The sequence below is a fragment of the Helianthus annuus genome, chromosome 8 (genome assembly GCF_002127325.2).
Source record: "Helianthus annuus cultivar XRQ/B chromosome 8, HanXRQr2.0-SUNRISE, whole genome shotgun sequence".
NCBI lineage: Eukaryota > Viridiplantae > Streptophyta > Magnoliopsida > Asterales > Asteraceae > Helianthus > Helianthus annuus.
Window position 1 is genome coordinate 166,015,373 of NC_035440.2, and position 21,184 is coordinate 166,036,556.

General features: G+C 37.1%; 2 protein-coding genes across 2 annotated transcripts; one reads left to right on the forward strand and one right to left on the reverse strand.

Annotated features, from left to right (window-relative positions):
• The first annotated feature begins 2,753 nt into the window (after window positions 1-2,753).
• Window positions 2,754-6,804, forward strand: LOC110873876 (cellulose synthase-like protein D5). The gene is made up of 2 exons (XM_022122906.1): window positions 2,754-3,666; window positions 4,110-6,804. The coding sequence occupies exons 1-2, from the start codon at window positions 2,807-2,809 to the stop codon at window positions 6,691-6,693; spliced, it is 3,444 nt and encodes a 1,147-aa protein (XP_021978598.1). The 5' UTR covers window positions 2,754-2,806; the 3' UTR covers window positions 6,694-6,804.
• An 11,483-nt stretch (window positions 6,805-18,287) lies between these two features.
• LOC110870689 lies at window positions 18,288-19,262 on the reverse strand. The gene is made up of 2 exons (XM_022119865.1): window positions 18,670-19,262; window positions 18,288-18,606 (listed from the first exon to the last, which is right to left on the reverse strand). Exons 1-2 carry the CDS (start codon window positions 19,260-19,262, stop codon window positions 18,288-18,290), a joined length of 912 nt encoding a protein of 303 aa, XP_021975557.1.
• Between the last annotated feature and the right edge of the window lie 1,922 nt (window positions 19,263-21,184).

A 21,184-nucleotide genomic window follows, 5' to 3' on the forward strand; every position in this document is an offset into this window, starting at 1 on the left:
GAGATATCTTTTGACTATCCTGGGATACTTCCGGTATAGGCTTCACTACCCCAGGCACACTTGATATCATATCCTTTAGTTTCTGGAGTTCTCTGGACAATGCCGATGTTACACCTGTTTCCTGTGAAGATTCAAAGTTATTAGTAGCAGGAATATTAGTGTTAATGGACAAGTTACCAGCTTGGCGATTCTGGCCATATCCTGGAGCATATCCTAGATCCCTCACAATCGATATCCTGTCTGTTGAGGGTATCTCCGGAATATTGCTCTGGGAACGACTCAGTATAATACTGCCCTGATTATCCTTAGTATATACTACTGAACTAAAGTTCAACATCCTGGGCTGCAAAGGGGTAACAGTATCCTCAGCAGGTCTCTTGGAGTTGAACTTCAAGAGTTGTATTCCCTTCATGATGATCTGGTTGGTTTCCTGTTGTTTCTTCATTTGATATTGTATATAACCAAACACAGACAAAATTTCATCGTTAGAAGCCATGACAGGGGTTCTCCCTGGAACACCAGATTTGTAAACATTCTGAGCAGCAGGCGTGTCTCGGGATATTTGGCTTTCATTTCTCCTTTGAGGAGCTTGAACTTATGGAGGTGGAGGAAGCACCGAACCAGTTGTAGCAAAGGTTGAAGTAGGCATCAAAGAAGGGCTCATGTTTGATTGAGAGGCCGTTGAAAACAATTGTGTAAAAATTTTTGAAAATAGAAAACCAAGTAATGATTTTAGCAAAGCTTTTAGTAAAAACAGCACCACTTGCCCCACGGTGGGCGCCAAATTGTTTTGGTAAAAAATTACCTAAGTAACTAAGTGATCAAATTAGTTTGTGAGATAATGTGCTATTGATGTTTGCAAAAATATGTTAAGTTGATTGTCAATTAAAACAGTTTCAGGATATAGCTCGAGGATATCGAACTATATCAACAATCAAACAATTGAGCGATAAAAGTAAAAGTTGACAAAGTATGTACGAGGAAAGCCCTTGATCAATCTAGATCTCCGGCATAAAACCTCGGGAGCTGACAATCGTCGGCTGCCTTGTTCTTCTTATTGCTTGAATAACCAGGAGTTGCAGGATAATGCTCAGATCGATTCTAAGTGTTACAATTATTTTGAGTTGTGAGTGTTAGAGTGTAATCGTTGCTAGAAAAGAGAGTGTACGAGTAAGAGAGTTCGAAGTGTGTGTTCCTACGATCTGGCATCCCATATCTATAGTTACAAGAATAAACAAACTATCCTACAATTCCGGGATTCCCTTGAATATTCATTCACGACCGTTGTAGACCTATTCTCCCGGCTTCAACGTCTTTCTTCCAACAATATTGAGCGAGTCTTTAGGAGAACTAGTCCTTGTGAACGTTATAATCCTGCAGCCATAGCCCACATGCAAATTGTTAGTAATAATCAAGATACTGCCTCAGGATGTTACCAATATCCTGGTTCGGTATCCTGATCACAAATAGCTAACATAAAATCAAGATGCAATGTTAGGATATGGGCTCAGAATTTTACCCATAACAAACATGATCTAAGATTTCTTTTTCTTCCTATTTTTGGGGATTCATGGCATTGGAAAGACACAAATTTGGAACCTTTAAGCGTCGCCAGAGTTAGAAGCCTAATATATAAGAAGTCGAACATGGAGGCAGGTGAGCCATGGGCTTTTTGGAACAATTGGATTCCTCCCAAAATGAATATTTTTGAGTGGCGAGCTTGTCTTGATAGAACTCCAGTCAAGGTAAGTTTAGCGAGAAGGGGAGTGGTCATTTCAAATAGTTTTTGTTCCAGATGTGGGTTGATAGAGGAGTCGACTATTCATGTATTGTGGGAGTGTTGGGTTGCTAAATCCATTTAGTGGAGCGTCTTGGCTTGGCTAAAAATACCGTCCCCCGACGACATCTTTTCTATTCAACAGTTGCTAGGCCTTGTGGCAAATATGAAAGGTTCTAAAGATTGGAAAAAGGTGATCGGAGGGATCCTTTTGGTGACGACATGGGAGATATAGAATGCTAGGAATGAAGCGAACTTTAACAACAATCATTTGTATTTCAATAAAACAGCGGACACTATCAAGGAGAACTTGTATTTATGGATTTCTAATAGATCAAAGTATGTAAACTTTTGTTGGGATAGGTGGTGTGATTTCAATATCCGAGATGTAATTATGTAATCTGAGGTTTGAGTTTCTTGCTGGCCTTTTTTCTGTATTTTTATATAAAAGTTTCATCGTTACAAAAAATAAAATATATTAATTACGTAAGTTTGAAACGGGAATGTATTAAAATGCCTTTTAACTGAGCATAAATTTGTTAAGTGCAGCTTCATACAATAAAAAAACGGTTGTTTATTATAGTAAGATAATACCTTTAATTTAAATAGTATGAAAAGTAAAATTGGACCCTTTAGCCTGATGATAGATCCTCTTTTCTTCTGAAAAATCTTCAGAACCATTTCAATAATTAAGCAATCACATTATTTCTCACTGATTAATACTAATACACAACCGTGCTTACGTGGAAGATCCTCAACGGCTACTTCCTTTAATATCCCGACCGTTGATTTTAAACTTTAAAGCCAACAAAGTCCACCCTAACGGCAACGTGGCCCCCTATGTCCCCACGCCTCCAGATCAACACTTATCAACCCTTAGATCAAAACACATCAACAGCCACGATCGCTCGACCGTTAATAATAATTTTAAAAAAGCCTTTCCCGTTCTCTACAAATTTCAAAATAAAAACCCACCCCTTGAGCGTTCATTTTCATTCATATTATTTCACTTACAACTTTGATTGAGTTATGGATCCTGATTCTCCGGTGAGAATTACGGTATCTTCCTCTGGCGGGCTTCGTAACGTCCCGTTATCAAGTCCGGTGAGACGGTCATCCATTTCCAATTCCCCGCTTAGCGGGGGAGAACTCCGGCGACGTTCAGCTGTTGGCAGCAGTGGTGTTGAATACGTCGCCTACACCGTCCAAATCCCTCCCACACCCGACCACCCGTTGGTGTCCGATTCCCAAACCAGCCCCGAATGTCGTCGAAAACCCCACGGAAACCCTAACGAGAATCGAATAAAAGACACGGTATTCACCGGAGGGTTTAACTCAGAAACCCGAGCTCACGCGAAAAGAATGAAATCAGTCGAAGAAATGGTGGTCCCTAAATCAAAACTGCTCTGTCAAGTCGACGGATGCGACGAGAAACTACTCAACAAATCATCGAAGCCGCATTGCGAATGCGGGTTTAAAATATGTGACGATTGTTACGTGGAGTACTGTTCGAATGGAACCGGGGTCTGTCCAGGGTGTAAAGAGCCGTTTCATGAAAGTTTTGAAGAAGAAGATGATGATGATGTTGGGTTAATGAAACCGATGATGTCTGAGGAAAAGGATACGGTGAACCCGTTGTTACGGCGGGGTGGGGTAAGGTTGGAGAATAATTTCTCGTTGGTGCGGTCGTTTAAGGCACCACCGAACCAGGAGTTTGATCATAACCGGTGGTTGTTTGAGACGAATGGGACTTATGGATTCGGGAATGCTGTGTGGCCCAGAGAAGGGAGTTATGAGTATGAGAACCCCCGGCCCATGTTTAATGACCGGATGAATAGACCCTTGACTAGAAAACTTGGGGTTTCTGCTGCTATTATTAGTCCTTACAGGTTGGTTCTTACTTGTTATGTTTATGAATTATTATTATTATTATTATTATTATTATTATTATTATTATTATTATTATTATTATTATTATTATTATTATTATTATTATTATTATTATTAATATAGATGGTTTTGATGTTATTTGTTTGTTGACAAAAAGGATAATTTCTTACACAAATGCAATAACTATGTTGACATGAAATTCTTTTAGTACGTATAAGTTTCATCACATTAGTCAGCAGTTCTGTGCAACATCAGCAGCAGCTAAGGATTAGTGATTCTGGTGCCAATTAACAGAAAATACATTTAAGTTATTTTTTCCTATCTTTAATCCTGTGGGATAAATTATTATTGGCTGATTTTTCCTATCCTTCAATCGGTGTATTGTATTATACTAGTATATATTTGGTTTTGACTGCTGACTGACCTTTGTTGCAAAACACAGGTTACTGATCGTAATCCGGCTAGCAGCACTAGCTCTATTCCTAACATGGCGCATTTCACACCCCAACCACGACGCAGTCTGGCTATGGCTCATGTCCGTAATCTGCGAAGTATGGTTCGCATTCTCCTGGCTCCTAGACCAGCTTCCCAAGCTCTGTCCAGTCACCCGAACCACTGATCTCTCCGTCCTAAAGGAACGCTTCGAACCCACCCAAAACAACCCCAAAAACCTCTCCGATCTCCCCGGAATCGACATATTCGTTTCCACAGCCGACGCTGAAAAAGAACCACCACTTGTCACAGCCAACACCATTCTCTCCATCCTGGCTGTTGATTATCCGGTCGATAAGATCGCCTGTTACCTATCTGATGACGGCGGCTCGTTAGTCACGTTTGAAGCTCTTGCTGAAGTTGCTAGCTTCGCTAGAACTTGGGTCCCGTTTTGTCGGAAACATGAAATTGAACCGCGAAACCCCGAATCGTACTTTTCGCAGAAAGGCGACCCGTTGAAGAACAAACGACGGGTCGATTTCGTGCGAGAAAGGCGAAAGGTGAAACGTGAGTATGATGAGTTTAAGGTTAGGATCAATGCATTGCCTGAGACTATTAGAAGAAGATCTGATGCGTGCAATGCACGTGAGGAGCTATTAGCCAAAAAAAAACAATTGGAGATTGGTGGACCAATGAAAGTTCCGAAAGGCACGTGGATGTCGGATGGGAACACATGGCATGGGACATGGTTTTCCAATGAGGAAGATCACTCGAGGGGAGACCACGCTGGGATCATTCAGCTTATGTTAGCACCACCGGGCCCCGAATGCGCCTACAAAACCGAGGAAGATCCCGAGGATTTGATCGATACTCGAAATGTGGATACGCGGCTGCCAATGCTGGTTTATGTGTCGCGTGAAAAGCGGCCCGGGTTTGATCATAACAAGAAGGCAGGGGCCATGAATGCGTTGGTTCGAGCTAGTGCGATTATGTCGAATGGTTCGTTTATACTCAACTTGGATTGTGATCATTATATTCACAACTCGTTGGCACTAAGAGAGGGGATGTGTTTCATGCTTGACCGCGGTGGTGACAGGATTTGTTATGTTCAGTTTCCGCAGCGGTTTGAAGGGATTGACCCAAGTGATCGGTATGCGAATCATAACACGGTGTTTTTTGATGTGAGTATGCGGGCGCTTGATGGGTTGCAAGGTCCGATGTATGTTGGGACCGGGTGTATTTTTAGGCGGATCGCGCTTTACGGGTTTAGCCCGCCTCGGGCCACTGAGCACCACGGGTGGTTTGGTGGGAAGAAGATCAAGTTTTCGTTGAAAAGAATGAAAAAGTCCAAAGGTGAAGATGATACTGAAATGATCTTGCCAATTGTAGATGATCAGAACAACAATGAAGAAGGGGATGATGAACTCAAACAAGCTTTGATTCCGGAACGGTTTGGTGATTCGACCTATTTGATTGACTCCATTGCTGTGGCGGAGTTTGGAGGGCGGTTGATTCATGAGTTACGAGGAAAAGATAGCCATGGAAGGCCATCGGGCTCTCTAGCGGTTCAACGTGAGCCTATCGACCGCGCTGCTATCGAAGAAGCGATAAAAGTCGTCACATGTTTCTATGAGGATAAAACAGAATGGGGTAAACGGGTCGGATGGATCTACGGATCGATAACTGAAGATGTTGTGACGGGTTATCGGATGCATAACCGAGGGTGGAGATCGGTGTACTGTGTAACAAAAAGGGATGCTTTTCGTGGTACGGCCCCGATTAACTTGACGGATCGGTTGATTCAAGTTCTCCGGTGGGCTACCGGGTCAGTTGAGATCTTTTTCTCAAGAAACAATGCTCTTTTCGCTAGCCGGAGGATGAAATTTCTACAGCGAATCGCATATTTCAACGTTGGAATGTACCCGTTTACCTCGATCTTCTTACTAGCCTACTGTGTTCTCCCAGCACTTTCTCTATTTTCGGGCAAGTTCATCGTCCAGTCACTAAACGTAACATTCCTCATCCTGCTTCTAGCCATCACGGTTACGCTAAGCATGCTCGCCCTTCTTGAAATCCGATGGTCGAAAATCACACTCCACGATTGGTGGAGAAACGAGCAGTTTTGGTTAATCGGTGGCACAAGTGCACATCCGGTGGCGGTCATTCAAGGTCTGTTAAAAGTTATAGCTGGAATCGACATCTCATTCACATTAACATCAAAACCAGCAGCAGCAGACGACGGTGAAGATGAGTTTGCTGAGTTGTACGAGTTCCGGTTCACAATGCTGATGATTCCTCCGGTTACGATAATCTTGATGAACGTTGCAGCGATCGCAGTGGGCGTTTTTAGGACCGTGTACAGCCCGTTCCCAGAGTGGAGCAAGCTTCTAGGAGGGGTGTTCTTTAGCTTCTGGGTGCTGTCACATCTTTATCCATTCGCAAAGGGGCTAATGGGACGAAGAGGGAAAATATCAACGATCGTGTACTTATGGTCGATGTTGATTTGCATCGTCGTGTCGCTCATTTTCCTCTATGTTCATCCGCCCGACGGTAGCCGGAGGCAGAGTTTTATGATGAGGTCTCAGTTTCCTTGAAGCCAATTGACACTTTGGCTGTCTCGTAACTGTAAACTGTTGGTTCATTTTGTTTGTATACATATATTGCAATGTGTGGCTTTAAACTATATAAGCAGCAAGTTAGTTCTATGTGTGTCCGTAGTAATTTCCCAAGCTTTTGAGCTTTTGAGCTTTAAACTACACATCTAGGTTTGTAAACTAACCGAACATAAGTTACTTATGTTCGTGTTCGTTCGTTAAGGAAATTTAGTTGTTCACCAACAGTTCGTGAACACTGGTTTCGAACACAAGCAAATAAAAACGAACGCAAACGAACATTTAACTTGAAAATAAAAAACAAAACCATTGTTACCCTTAACATTGGATACAACAATCAAATAATAAATCAAAACACAAGAAGTCTACTACTACACCACCAAAAAATGAATCAAGTTTAACTAACTTACACATAATTATCCCTTTTCTAACATAGTTGTCTTTAATCAATTAAGGTCTGCAGATTCATTTGAATCTATTAACCACTTTAACCCAATTTTTATTTTCTAATATATTTAATACAGTTTTTTTTAGTTAATTAAAAAAATTGTTTCACAATCCAACAGCCTGTTAAAATAAGTTTACTGTTATAAATATATTATTAATATTATGGTTATCAACACCAAAAATAGATTAGCTTCTTCTCCAAGTTTTCTTCTCCTATATATACTTCCCATTGTACCTCTTGTATGATATATTGATCAATGAAATATCTCTTTCTCTCTACATCTCTTTCTCTTATTATTTGCTATTAGACTAGTTTCACAACACGTTATCAGCACGATATTTGATAAATATGATATGATTTAGGATTTTGTTTTCCGGATTTCCAAATTTTTCACATACTAGTTTTGTCGATTGATTTAATGAAATCGCATAATTAAATTGATATTATTAATGTTATTTTTGTCACAATATGTACGAATGTTAGATTGTTATCAGATATATATTTATATGTGGATTGTATAAGATTTGACTATATGAAATATAAAGATAAGGATTTATATGTATGAAGTATTGAGATTCTCATGATACCCTTATATTATAAGAAACAATAAAATTTATTATTATAGAAAAAAAAAACTAAGCTATAAGCAATAAAGGATCATATGTAATCTATCAAAACATTAAATGGATTTGATGGAGATATTTGTTTACCTTTTAGATCAGAGTGATAGGTTGATAATTAATATTTGCTTGTAAGTTATGAAAAACCTCTTATTTTATAAGTTATATATTATATCTTTTGTTATGTTATATGGTGATATTTTATAATGTTATATTTGATTTAATGGTGTGCCTTGTAATATACTGTATAATATCAATACAGCAACAAAACCAAAGTTGTGGTTTATTATAACTCTTAGTTATGAAAAAGTATAGATATGTTTATATATGACACCTGAAGTACCACACTCTCCGAATCTCATTATCACGTTATAAACGATCGTAAGATGTTAGACCGATAAATCTTATATGACTCAGTTATGTAACTATTTCTTAATTTATATTATATAGAAAGGGAGATTGTTTATGAGGAAAAACTAGAGAAAATATCATTTGTCATATTTGAGATATGCTCCTAAAGTAGCGATATCATTAAAGGGTATGAAAAATACGAAATGATTTCATATTCCTATGATCGAGTAAAAAATGAAAAAATGTGAAACCTGTTTTGGTTTTACTCGACTCACTGAAGTGAATGTCATTATAAATTGGTATTGATCATGGACATAATTGAGAGAATTGTAATGATGGTCCATGACAATAATGAGATTAACCACCAGAAGTGACAAACTAAGGAGTAATAATATAGCATGATCGTTTTAACTTTGAAGTTATGATATATTCTTTCATATCTTATGTTTTGTATTACATATGTTCAAGTAATACATATACGATCATAAACCAGAAGTTTATGGATCATAATTATTTAATTAGTTGGCATGATCGGTTAGACCACACCGAGTCAATGATGATGTGAAACATAATGAAGAACTAGAAGATTCTTTAAGCAGATAATTAGCATGTAATGTTTGCTCTCAAGGGAAATTTTATATTTGCCAAATAAAGGAGAGTGTGTATCCCTAAATATTCTGGAAATGATTAAATGATATGCATATCCCAACATGATACCATTTAGTGTTTTAAATCGATGCATCGTCTAAATGGTTATCAAATCCACAACCTGAAGTTTGTGTGATTGTGGGTTAGTTAATGTGATAGCAAGCATATTAATCCAGAATTGCATATTTATTTTGGTAATAATGGTGAATTCAATTCCCAAGTTATTAATGATTATTGGAATATAAATGTTGAACTTCATATCGCTTATGTTTATACAAGAATTGCTTTACTGAGACGATCACTAAACGTTCACTATTGATAGCAAAACCACTAATCATGTGAGCAAGTTCATGTTTATATATGCGTACATGTAATTTTACATGCAATAACATTAATACACATCAAGCCAACATGTTGTAATAGAATCTCCCCATTATAGTTGGTTTTTGGTCAGAAACCAAATATATCCCTTCTAAGATTTTGGTTGTGCGGTATATATTGAAATTGATCCACCACTACGCATAAAGATGGGACCTTAAAAGGTGGTTGGGAATATATGATAAATTAATTGATATCCATCTCAATGGATTAACATTCCCAACATCAGGGGGAGATAAATAGCAGTCGGAAAATAAATGAGTTGGTATGAATTATCATTGATCCTCAAAAAACTAAAAGTGTAAACCAGAAGTTCAAAGAATAACTCATATACAAAGATTAGCGAATCTATTACCAGACGCATTCACTGACCTTAAAAAGGTGATTATGTGGCTAACATCTTATGTCACATATACCAACTGCTAATGCTCCAATTAAGATGAGTGTCCTAGAAGGACAACCACATGTTTGTAATGAGTCTATTGCACGTCTGAAGCGTGGTAGACTAGTCGATTCCAATAATAAAATTCCTCGAAAGTTGGAGCAACTAATTAAGATGGTCAAGTCGGGGTTATATTAAAAAGGTCTCCTGAAGAGACGGCAGACATGATGGTTCAAGAAGAACCTCAGGTACCTGAAACTAAAGAGATCTCGACAAGTTGTATCATGTCTAAGATATGTATGGAATCGAAATAAAATCGACGTCGTTATACTTTTGTATATAATATAGCGCTTGTAATGATGAAATGATGAGGATCAAGATTTAAGCTCTGCCTATGAACAAATACAAAGAAATAATTGGCCAAAACGAAAAGACGCAAATAAGGCAGAGTTGAATTATCTATTGAAATGGAAAGTTTTTGGACCAGTAGTCCATACAACAAATGTTGTAAAACATATTAGAAACAAACGGGTCTTTTATGCGAATCAATAAATGAAAAGTAAATGCTATAAGGCAAAATTGGTGGCACAAGGATTTCGCAAAGACCTAATATTGATTATGAGGAATCGTATTCTCCAGTGGTGGATACAATAGTTTTCCAATATTTAACTAGTCTGGTAATAATATTAAAGAGAGAATTGACATGCGTCTTATGAATAATATTTATCACTTGATACTGAAAGTTTACATGAAAGTCTCTGGAGGATTTAAATATCAAAATCATGTAAGTAAGTTCTCGAGAACGATATGATCGTTGTAAACAGATTCATATTTGAATACGTTGAATATAATTGGAACTCCTGATGAGTATCCTAAAGCATTTAAGTGCTTATAAGTTTAAGTGGAAACATCTTATGGATGTAATTCTTGTGCACCAATAAACATACATAGAATACATGTACTTGGTGATTATGGTATCTCAATGTACAGTGTATAAGCATGGTACAATATGTATTATACAAATGAAGCAAGTGTTCAAGACATCCTTGCATATGATATTGAAATCAATAAGGAGGTTTATGTAATAGAACTCCTAAAGAGTGTATGCATATACATTGTTTTTTAAAGTGGAAAGAAGTAAGTGAATGATTGTAAATGTCTGAAGCATTGATTTCAAAACCTCATGAATGTATCTTTATAAACTTAAAAAAGATAGTATGGATAAAATAGTTAGATTGAGTGATTGTACAACTCATGCGATATTCTGATAAAGAGCAATATGAGTTTGATAATATCATCCATCTTTATTAAAAGTCCTCTCCTAAAAGTTCAATATAATCGCAGTTTACAATGATGATGTCTGGGCACCATCAAGAGAAACTGTCGAGCTTTTAGAGGAAGAATTTTGAATGACCTTGACACATTGTAATTATTGCTCGACCTGCAGTTTGAGCATATGTGTAATCAACCAAACTATATCTATTAGAGGTTGACGCGTTTTACTATGGACAAAGTTTATCCTTTAACTAGGTTAAAGATTGTTCAATTACTTGATATATAAAATGGCTGTTATAGCTTCATATGAAGGAACTTGAATTTTTTGGTCTAGAGGTACTATCTTTAAGTGCAATTGTGCATTAGTATTTCTTGCTATCTATTCATGATTTTATATATCTTTATTTAATTTATCGTTTTGATATAGCATGTGTTAAATGACGAAATATTGAAATGGGAAAAGATCTATTTCAATACATCTAAGGTATGCAAGATATGAGTTTATATTTTACTAACCTATCAAAACAAGTTTGGTTAGTTTTGTAAATGCAGGGAATGTAACACATCACAGTTGTGGATCTTATGATATTTATTTAAAAGAAGAGGCATTAGAAGGCTCATATGAAGATATACAACATTGCGAACATAAAGAATTACACATTAAGGGATCAAGCGGCAAATCATTGACTACAAAAACTTTGAGCAACTTTCAAGAAAAATGGGCACTAGTCACTTGAAGAATACATGTTCAAATGAGGGGGAGTATTATACAAGTTGCACTCTTTTTCCCTTCACTAAGTTTTATCCCAATGTGTTTTCTTAGTAAGGTTTTTAATGAGGCAACGTACATGATCTAGAAGTATCAGGGGGAGACGATATGCGCTGCACTCTTTTTCCCTTAGCTAAGGTTTTGTCCCACTGGGTTTTCCTGGCAAGGTTTTTTTTAACGAGGCAGCATCTCCAAGCGTATCAAGTTGATAACCAAGGGGGAGTGTTATAAATATATTATTAATATTATGGTTATCAACACCAAAAATAGATTAGCTTCTTCTCCAAGTTTTCTTCTCCTATATATACTTCCCATTGTACCTCTTGTATGATATATTGATCAATGAAATATCTCTTTCTCCCTACATCTCTTTCTCTTATTATTTGCTATTAGACTAGTTTCACAACATTTACTATTTTTTTCGTCTTTTCCAAACGGCGACAAGATTTTTAATAAAGAATTTAATTACTACAAAGAACTTGAGAATAGGATTGAAATATAAGTCATGACCACCATGACCTTTCACATTTCGTATAGACGTCATGCCATTCATCTTTAATGCACCATTTAAAATCACTACCTTAAGGGTGTGGTCATGACCCAAACAACTATCCTCTTTATTTTTTTTAATTTATTTTTGTCTTAAAATTAACAAATGAGAGGGTCGTGGTAATCGTGGTTTAATCCATAGGAACCACCATCAATCAAGGAGGGGGTGGTTTATCATTTAATTTTTTTTTTTTTTGGAACAGCGAACTTCAATAAAAAACTGAAAACCAACTACCAGCAAGGAGCTGGCAAAGGCCGGAGCACAACAACAACCAACTGGAACATTACAATATAAATCCTTTCCACTTTTTCCAATCCATATATATATAGGGGAGGGTTATCTTGAGAACGCTAAATATTGCGAGAACCGTGAGAACGAATGAAAAAACCAATCAAAACTAATTTTTTTTATACAAACCTAATTATTATTAACCTATAAATAAGCAAGTTGTATATGCATATATGTCTTGTAACATTTGCTTAGGGAGTTTTTCAAAAAAAAAAAAAAAAAAAAAAAAACTAAAATTTTCCTTTTTAACCCTAAAGTTTTAATCTTTGACAATTTAAGTTTAAAGTCTAATCTTTGTTTCCTTTTTAACCCTAAAGTTTTGATATTTGACAATTTAAGTTTAAAGTTTTAAGCTTTGGTAATTTAACACTTATGATTAATTTAATTTTTCACTTTTAATTCAAAAGTTTCCATTACCATTTAATCCCTTTAATTAATTTGATTTTTCACTTCTCATTCAAAAGTTTCCATCTTTTGCAATTTAACCACTTTAATTTTTTTTACTTATGTGTGGTAATCTTGGCATTGGGGTTTTTTCAAACAAAAAATGGTTATGCATATGGTTGTTGTAACCTTGGCTTTTGGGGGTTTTTCAAAAAAATGATTTTTTTACTTTTCACCCAAAAGTATTTCATAAATTACTTTTAACCCAAAACTATTTGTTTTTTTTTTTTTTTTACTTTTAACACAAAAATTTTTATCTTTTGCAATCTATCATCACAACTTTTTTTTACTTTCAGCTTTTATCCTTTATAGTTTTTGTTTTCCGCAAATTTTTCTCTTTATGCTTCGTTCTAAATTTTGTGACTTAACACATCGCAACGTGCGTCTTTGGTTTAACGGTTTTAGGTTTCGTTCTACATCTTACGAGTCAATACGACGCAACTTGCGTGTGTGGGTGAACGTTTTTACATCGTCTATTTTTTCCCATTTGACAGGTTCGACATAATGTGCGCATCTTAAATCGACTTAGTTATAACTAAAGAATCCCCGCCGCATTGTGGCGGGTTGTAATTCTAGTTGTAATTAAGATACAACATCGAAACAAGAATTTATAACATCAAATAATTCATTTCTCATTTCAAAATCATTCTTTTTAGATTTTGTACAAATGTGTGAATTTGCTATATTTACACATGTGTAAATGGCAAACTTACACATGTGTAAATTTTCTTTATTTATGAATTCACGTAAATTTAAACGTGTAAATTGAATTTCTAACATTGTATTCGAATAATAATGATAAGTGTTGAAAAAATTTTGAATTTGAATTGTTTTTGACCAAGTTCTCATGGTTTTTCATTTGTTCTCACGGTTCTCACAATATTTAGCGTTCTCATTTAAACTCTCTCGCATATATATATATAGGGGAAGGTTCAAATGAAAACCACTAGTTATTGTGAAAACTAGAAAACTAACTAAAACCCACTAAAAGGGAGGGGGGAAGACTTTTAATGAAGGAGGGGTAAAATTGGAACAAAAAATATATAACTTTTCAAACATTTCTCATTTCTCCATACGTTATCATTTTAAAACAAAAATGGCACCATAAGATCACAAATTTTCTTAACTTTCATTCAAGTATATTCGAGCATATTTTTTATGACATAAAAAAAGATTTATGGTGTCGTCTTGTTTTCAATACTATTATTATAGTAGTGCACATGTGCAATATAACATGTACTACAATGTGCATTACATGCTTAAAATTAGCTTTTTGATTCTAGTTTAGCTTTTAGGGTTAGTTTTTTTGGAGGTTTAGGATTAGGATTAGGTTTTTGGGTGTGGGGGGGAGGGGGGTTTAGGTTTTTGGGGGGTGGGGGTGGGGGTGGGGGGGTTAGGTTTTTTTCGGGTTTATGTTTAGGGTTTAGTTTTAGGTTTTCGGGAGGGTGAGGGGGTTTAGGTTGGGGGGGGGGGGGTTAGGCTTTTGGTGGGAGGGTGAATTTAGGTTTTTTTTTAGGGGGGGGGGGGGAGGGGGTGGGGGGTTTAGGTTTTTGGGGGGTGTCGGTGGGGGGTGGGTTAAGTGGTTTAGGCTTTCCGTATTAGTGCACATGTGCAGTACAACCAAAAAAATTTTTTTTTTTTTGAATTTTTTTTTTTTGAATTTTTTTTTTTTTGAAATTTTTTTTCCATATATAAAAAGTAGCGATTTTTCTAAAAAAAATTGTAAAAAAAAAAAAAATTTGTATGTTTTTTTAGGTTTTTTTAGGCTTTTTTTAGTTAGTTTTCGAGTTTTCACAATAAAAGTGGTTTTCATTTGAACCATCCCATATATATATATATATATATATAGGGTGAGGTTCCGCTACAAAGTCTATTTTTCTTACAAAGTGTACAAAGTCTTAAAACACCACAATTTTAGCCATAAAACACACTCAAAACCCACAAATAACATAGTGAAGATCACTAAAACACAATATCCAAACCCTAACATTCTTTAAAAACTTCAAACACACCATCATACAACTATGAATATAAAACACAATATGATAATCAACATAAAACACACTAATGTTAGTCATTCGATAATCAAAGCTTTATCATTCAAAACACAACACAAAACTCACAAATATGGTGTTTTAGTAACCTCCACTATGTTATTTGTAGGTTTTGAATGTGTTTTATGGTTGACATTATGGTGTTTTATGATTTTTTACACTTTTTAGGAAAAATGGACTTTGTAGCCAACTCCCACCCTATATATTTTTTGATCAATGGTTGTGAATCAAGATATCATTTTTGTCCACTTTTAATTAATGCTTTAATTAGTAAGGGTAGTATAGACATTTTGATTTAGAATATTAATAAATATTTTAAAGAGTTACTCACCTCTTATTAATGAAACCATAAATTTCTCCTTGACCATCGTTAATGTATTGGCTCCTACACAAATTTTATTAGTATTGACAAAATTATTTAAAAATTTTGTGTCTACACATATTTTATTACGAGTCTTAAAATTATTTAAAAGTGTTTGAGTCCTACACATTCTGTATCCTACACCAAAATATTGTTTTAATGGTGTAGGAAGCGTTGAAAATGTAAGATTATGTGCATGATTGTTTTTATTGTGTAAGGTGCACAACTATTTTATAAGATAAGCTCATTAAATGATTAGAGTTTATTAATTTGAATAGCAAAAATAAATAATAGACTCATTAAATGATTTGTTCAAATTACCTTTGTATCCTTTATTCTTTTTATTCTTATTTTTAATTCTTCTCATTTGAACTCCCCACTATATATATATATATATATATATATATAAGAAAAATGAATTAATGTCATTTGAATGAACACCATTCATTTAATACAACTTGACAAAACTAGGCAATTAATGTCATTTGCATTTAATAAATAGATAAGAAACAAAAAGAAGAATAAAACTGAGGACGCCTAATAAATAGATAAGAAACAAAAAGAAGAATAAAACTGAGGACGCCGGGATTAGAACCCGTGTCTTCTTATTATTAAAGTGACTTTCAAATCATTAAACCAAGTGCTTCAAGATGGTATTTTTCAAATTAATTACGTATATATTCTAACTTTACAGTGTAAAACTAATACAAAAAGAAAAAAAAAATTGGGCCCCCGATGGGTTTGGGCCCTGAGCCGTCGCCCATACCGCACACCCTTGGGGCCGGCCCTGCTTAACTTGATGGGCGCCCAAGAATTCCAATCCAACGTCTTTATCGGATTGACATTACGGGCCTTATAAATAGCACGTTTGACCGAAGCCACCGAAAACTCACCTGCAACCTCCTCCACCCACGCCCATGTATCAATTGACCCGCTGAGCTGCACATTACTGATTGAAATCATTAAACTCAGCAAGTTATCCGCATCCATATCATCTGTATTCGTTACCACTCCCATTGATTCGAAATTAGGTCATTGCATGACACACACCTATCCGCTACCGTGCATCCCTTTTTATCTCCAATTCATATAGATTCGGGTACACCAACCTGAGCGGTTTGTCACCAACCCACGTGTCTCCCAAAATCTAATTTTTGACCCGTTACCCACTTTTCCTTTAATCGCCCCTAAGAGATCCACATTTAAAGACGCTAGATAGTTGTCGACTCTAGCTATGGTTCCCCACGTACCAGTAAGGCATTTCTTATACAGGACCGCCGACCATGTTCTAGGCGTATGATGAAGTGCCACCACCACCCGTCTCCACAACCCGTCTTCCTCCCTTTTGAACCGCCACCACCATCTTGTTAAAAGAGCTAGGTTTGAATCTTTTAAAGGGCAAATACCGAACCCCCTGTCTTCCTTGTAAGTGGTAATTTGACTCCAAGCCACCGATGCCATTTTCGACTTATTTTCATTGCCACCCCAAAAAAACCTCCGTTATTTAGCTTCCAACTCTTCCAATATTTTTGCCGGCGCTTTATAAATGGAGAAGTAATAATTAGGGAGACATTCCAAAACCGATTTCACCAATGTAAGCCTTCCCCCTATCGAAAGGGAGTTTGCCTTCCAAGATGCTAGTCTTTTATCGAAAATATCCAGAACCACTTGCCAATGGCAAGGACGATTCCTAAAAAAATGTTCGCCCCGACCTTTAGCCCAAGATACGTGGAGGGAATACAACCATTCAAGCAATGAAGGTAGTTAGCCATACTCGTGACTTCCGAAGCTGAAACCCCAACCCCATAAAGCGACGATTTTTTCTGATTTATTTTAAGGCCAGAAAGAAGGTAAAAACACCTTAAAAATCTCGCCAAATTGTGCGCATTACCCACATTCCACTCACCAATAATCAAGGCGTCGTCAAGGAACAATAAATGCGATATTATAGGACCATTATTAGGAGTAACCAAGCCTTTAAATAAACTCAACTCGCACACTTTACTGAACAACACTGAGAACGCTTCCATAACAATTAAGAACAAAAAAGGGATAAGGGATCCCCTTGTCTAAGTCCCCTTTCATAATTGAACTCGAATGTTGGAGAACCATTAACCAGTATAGAAGAGCGTGCCGAGGATATCACCCCATAGATCCAAGACCTCCATAAAGCCGGAAAACCCATGAACCCCATGATAGAATCCAAGAAGGCTCAGTTTACATGGTCGTAGGCCTTCTCGAAGTCGATCTTAAACAAAAGCCCTTTACCTTTAATATTTTTCAGCCATGAAATTAACTTATTAACTATGAGCAGACCATCCAAAATCGATCTATCTTTTAGAAATGCGGATTGGGTATTATCAATAACTGATCCAAGCACCCTCTTCAATCTATTAGCAAGAATCTTACTAATGACCTTAGCCACCATGCCAATCAAATTAATTCGTCTAAAATCCTGAATAAGCGTCGGGTCTCTAACTTTTGGGATTAGAGCTATAAAGGAGGACCCACATGGTCGACTAATAGAAGCTGAATGATGAAAAAAGTGTAAACACCGATAGATGTTAGTTTCCAAATAAGTCCAGGATTTTTTGATAAATTTAAAATTGAACCCGTCGGGCCCGGGCGCCTTGTTATCTCCACACCCCCACAACGCTTCTTTAATTTCATCAACCGAAAAGGGAGTTATAAGAGAGCCTGCTTATGTCTCCGATAACTTTCTGAAACCGATATCCTCCAATTTAGGCCTTTCCAAAAATGGTTCTCTAAAATGATCCCTAAAGTGAACAAAGAACTCTTTTTTTCACTTTATTAGGAATAGAACACCACCTCCCATTGATTTCCATCCCATGCATCTTATTAGATACCGCTTTGTGTTTGATGACCCTATTGAATAAAGAAGAGTTTTCGTTGCCATTGATAGCCCAATTCGACCTAGACTTCTCATGCAAGTCCATACTTCTCCTCATCTCCATATCTGCCAACTCTTTCAAGCATTCGACTCTAGTCTACTCTTCCTCCTCTTCTAGATCTCTCTCTTCCATTGCCAAGTCCAGGTCATGAAGGTCTGAACATGCCTTATCATACTTTTCAGTTGCTTTTGATTTCCTAATATTAACCCACTTTTTAATCTCCTCTTTAATGCATTTAAGCTTAGAGCTTAAAATAACATCAGGAGAACCAACGAACTGCATAGAAGACAAAGCACCAACTACTACCGCTTCCAAATTTGGGACCTCCAGCCATGAGTTAAAAACCCGAAAAGGACACGGACCATAATCAAACGGATGAGAAATAAGAACGAGAGGTGAGTGATCTGACAAGTACCTTGGTAAAGCCATAAAACAACAGTCTGCCCAAAGGTCTATGAAGTCTTAATTGTCAAAGCACCTGTCAATTTTACTCAGCTTTCTGTCCTTGTCTTTACAATAGGTATATCGCTGGCCTTTCATAGTGAACTGATGCAAATAAGCTTTCGTCAGGAAGCCATTCAGCGCTGTAGCACACGCTGGATCAAAATCTGAATTACATTTGTCCTCCATGAACCTAACCGCATTAAAATCGCCTATCAACACCCACACCCCCGGGTTGTTCTCCTTTAACTGCTGAAGCTCCAGCCAAACCATCTTTCTATCGGGAAGGTTTCGAGGCCCATAAACGTTTACAATAAAAACAATCTGGTCATAACCTTTAATCTTTCCTTTGACCACCATATAGAACTTGCTTTTAATTGTCGACACAACCATAAATACCTCCATATCCCAAGCGCACAACAACCCCCCTGACCTCCCGTTGAAATTAACAAAATCCCACTCGAACGAATCCGACCTCCACGATGAACGGGCTCTTATTTTAGACCCATCCGTAAATTGAGTCTCCTTAATGCACAAAAAATAGATTTTATGCACAAACATCAGATTACTAACTCGGCGAGCCTTAGCTTCTTGCCCTATCCCTCTCACATTTAGGGATAAAAAATTCATGATAAGATGGTTGCAGACTCCTCTCCATGAAGGATATGTTGCACATCCTTGCTGAATCTTTGTATATTAATCCCCAACTTGTCCCCAAACGCAACCATATCCTGAGTCTCTTTAATCGAAACCCCTTCAACAGACTCAACCTGGACCGCAACCTTCTTCGAAGTTTCTGCATGCCCAATCGTATCCATACCCACACCGATTAATCCTTCGGCTTCCCCAACGGATGGAATTTCGCATTCCTTAAACAAGTTATCAATCTCCATGGGAACATCACTGGTCGACATAGGGACGGTATGACAATTCCCAGAACCATGAAAACTATTCTGGTTGTGGGCAGAAGTAGTGGAGCAACTAGGTTGAACAGATGAGTCCAAGCCCTTAAGATTCTGAAGGGCCGGCCCACCAGGAGAAAACTCAGACCCCTTCCTTTTGGCTCTTCGTCTTTTCTTTTTCCTAGGCCCATAATTAAAGTTAGACCCTCCACTAACCTCCATATTGGACCCCACATCACCCCCATCAGCCGTCTTCCCCCTTGATCCCATACCCACCTCCTCGTTTCTCCCCCTAACATGCATGCATGACGAGCCTCCCATAGTGTGACTCTTGGATTTCCCTATGTCTGACTCTACCTTGGAAGCTTTACCGGAATCTGCAAACAAACCTTTTGAACGGACCGGAGTAAACGGCGACCACACCTCCGTATCCTCTGTCACCTTAATTATAAACGTTTCATTGTTCCGTTTGACCGCCTAATGGCCCTATGTGGAAATAATGTTCCAATCCATGACCCCCACACCCCATAGCCTTAGTGTGCATCCAGTAGGGCCGGTAATTTTAAACAATTACACGAATAGATGACGCCAACCTATATGAAGTTAACAGGTATCATGTATGGCCTTAACAGCTAACAGGTACTAAACAGGTATAGTACCTATTAATACATGTTAACAATTTTAATATAATAAAAAATATAATTTAGTGTGACCATATGATTTGAAAACCTGATTTTATCACTTATCTTTCTAGTTTCTTAACCCTTCCCGTTCCCATTCCAATAAACTTTACATTGTTTTGAATGGAAGTTATGAATATTTAAACCTTTTGTGATTTGTCATTTATGGATTTTGTTTCAAACTTGTTACGGATTATGCGTTTATGCATTATTTAAGCCTATCGTGAACTTTTGGCAACTTTTGTTTCACTAAACAGGTTCCTAGATATGTAATTATTGAAACATTCGTAAACATGTATTAACAGGTAATTATCGTGTATACCTGTTAAAAAATATTTCGTGTTCATATATGGAAAATTGGACACGAAACCTTATCGTGTCGTGTTCGTGTATGAGATCTCGTGTATTGTGTATTATCGTGTTTGTGTACTATCGTATACATACAGGTATACGCGATATGTCAGCCCTAACATCCAACATCCTCCTTTCTAGTTCTTGATTATTCCGGTGCCTCCAGCTCATTTATAGTTGTGGATCATAGATAGTTTTTTTTTAACGGCCAACAGAATCAATCCCGAGCACTCTCGGGGCACCCACTGGACAAACGGAGTACCCCGAGAGTAATCCGAGTCCACCACCAATTCCGGTGAAAACCTGGTAACCCACCCGCCCGTAGGCACGAGAGTGAAATTACCGGTAAAACCCGTTTGGCTCAAGAATTCAACTCTGGTTTCTCTGGGTCTCCTATCATTAACCACCAGTGCCTCACACTGCACCAAGTGTGAGTCGAACCTGCATCTCTCAAGAGAAATGCAAGCCCTCCACCACTTGATCTAGAGATCATTGTCTGGATCATAGATAGTTTAGTTATCTATTAATATGGTGGTGTGCACAATACATCTATACCTTTCATACATATTTTCTAAAAGAAGAATGAATGCGTCAAGTTAGGCCGGCATGGAGGAGGGGA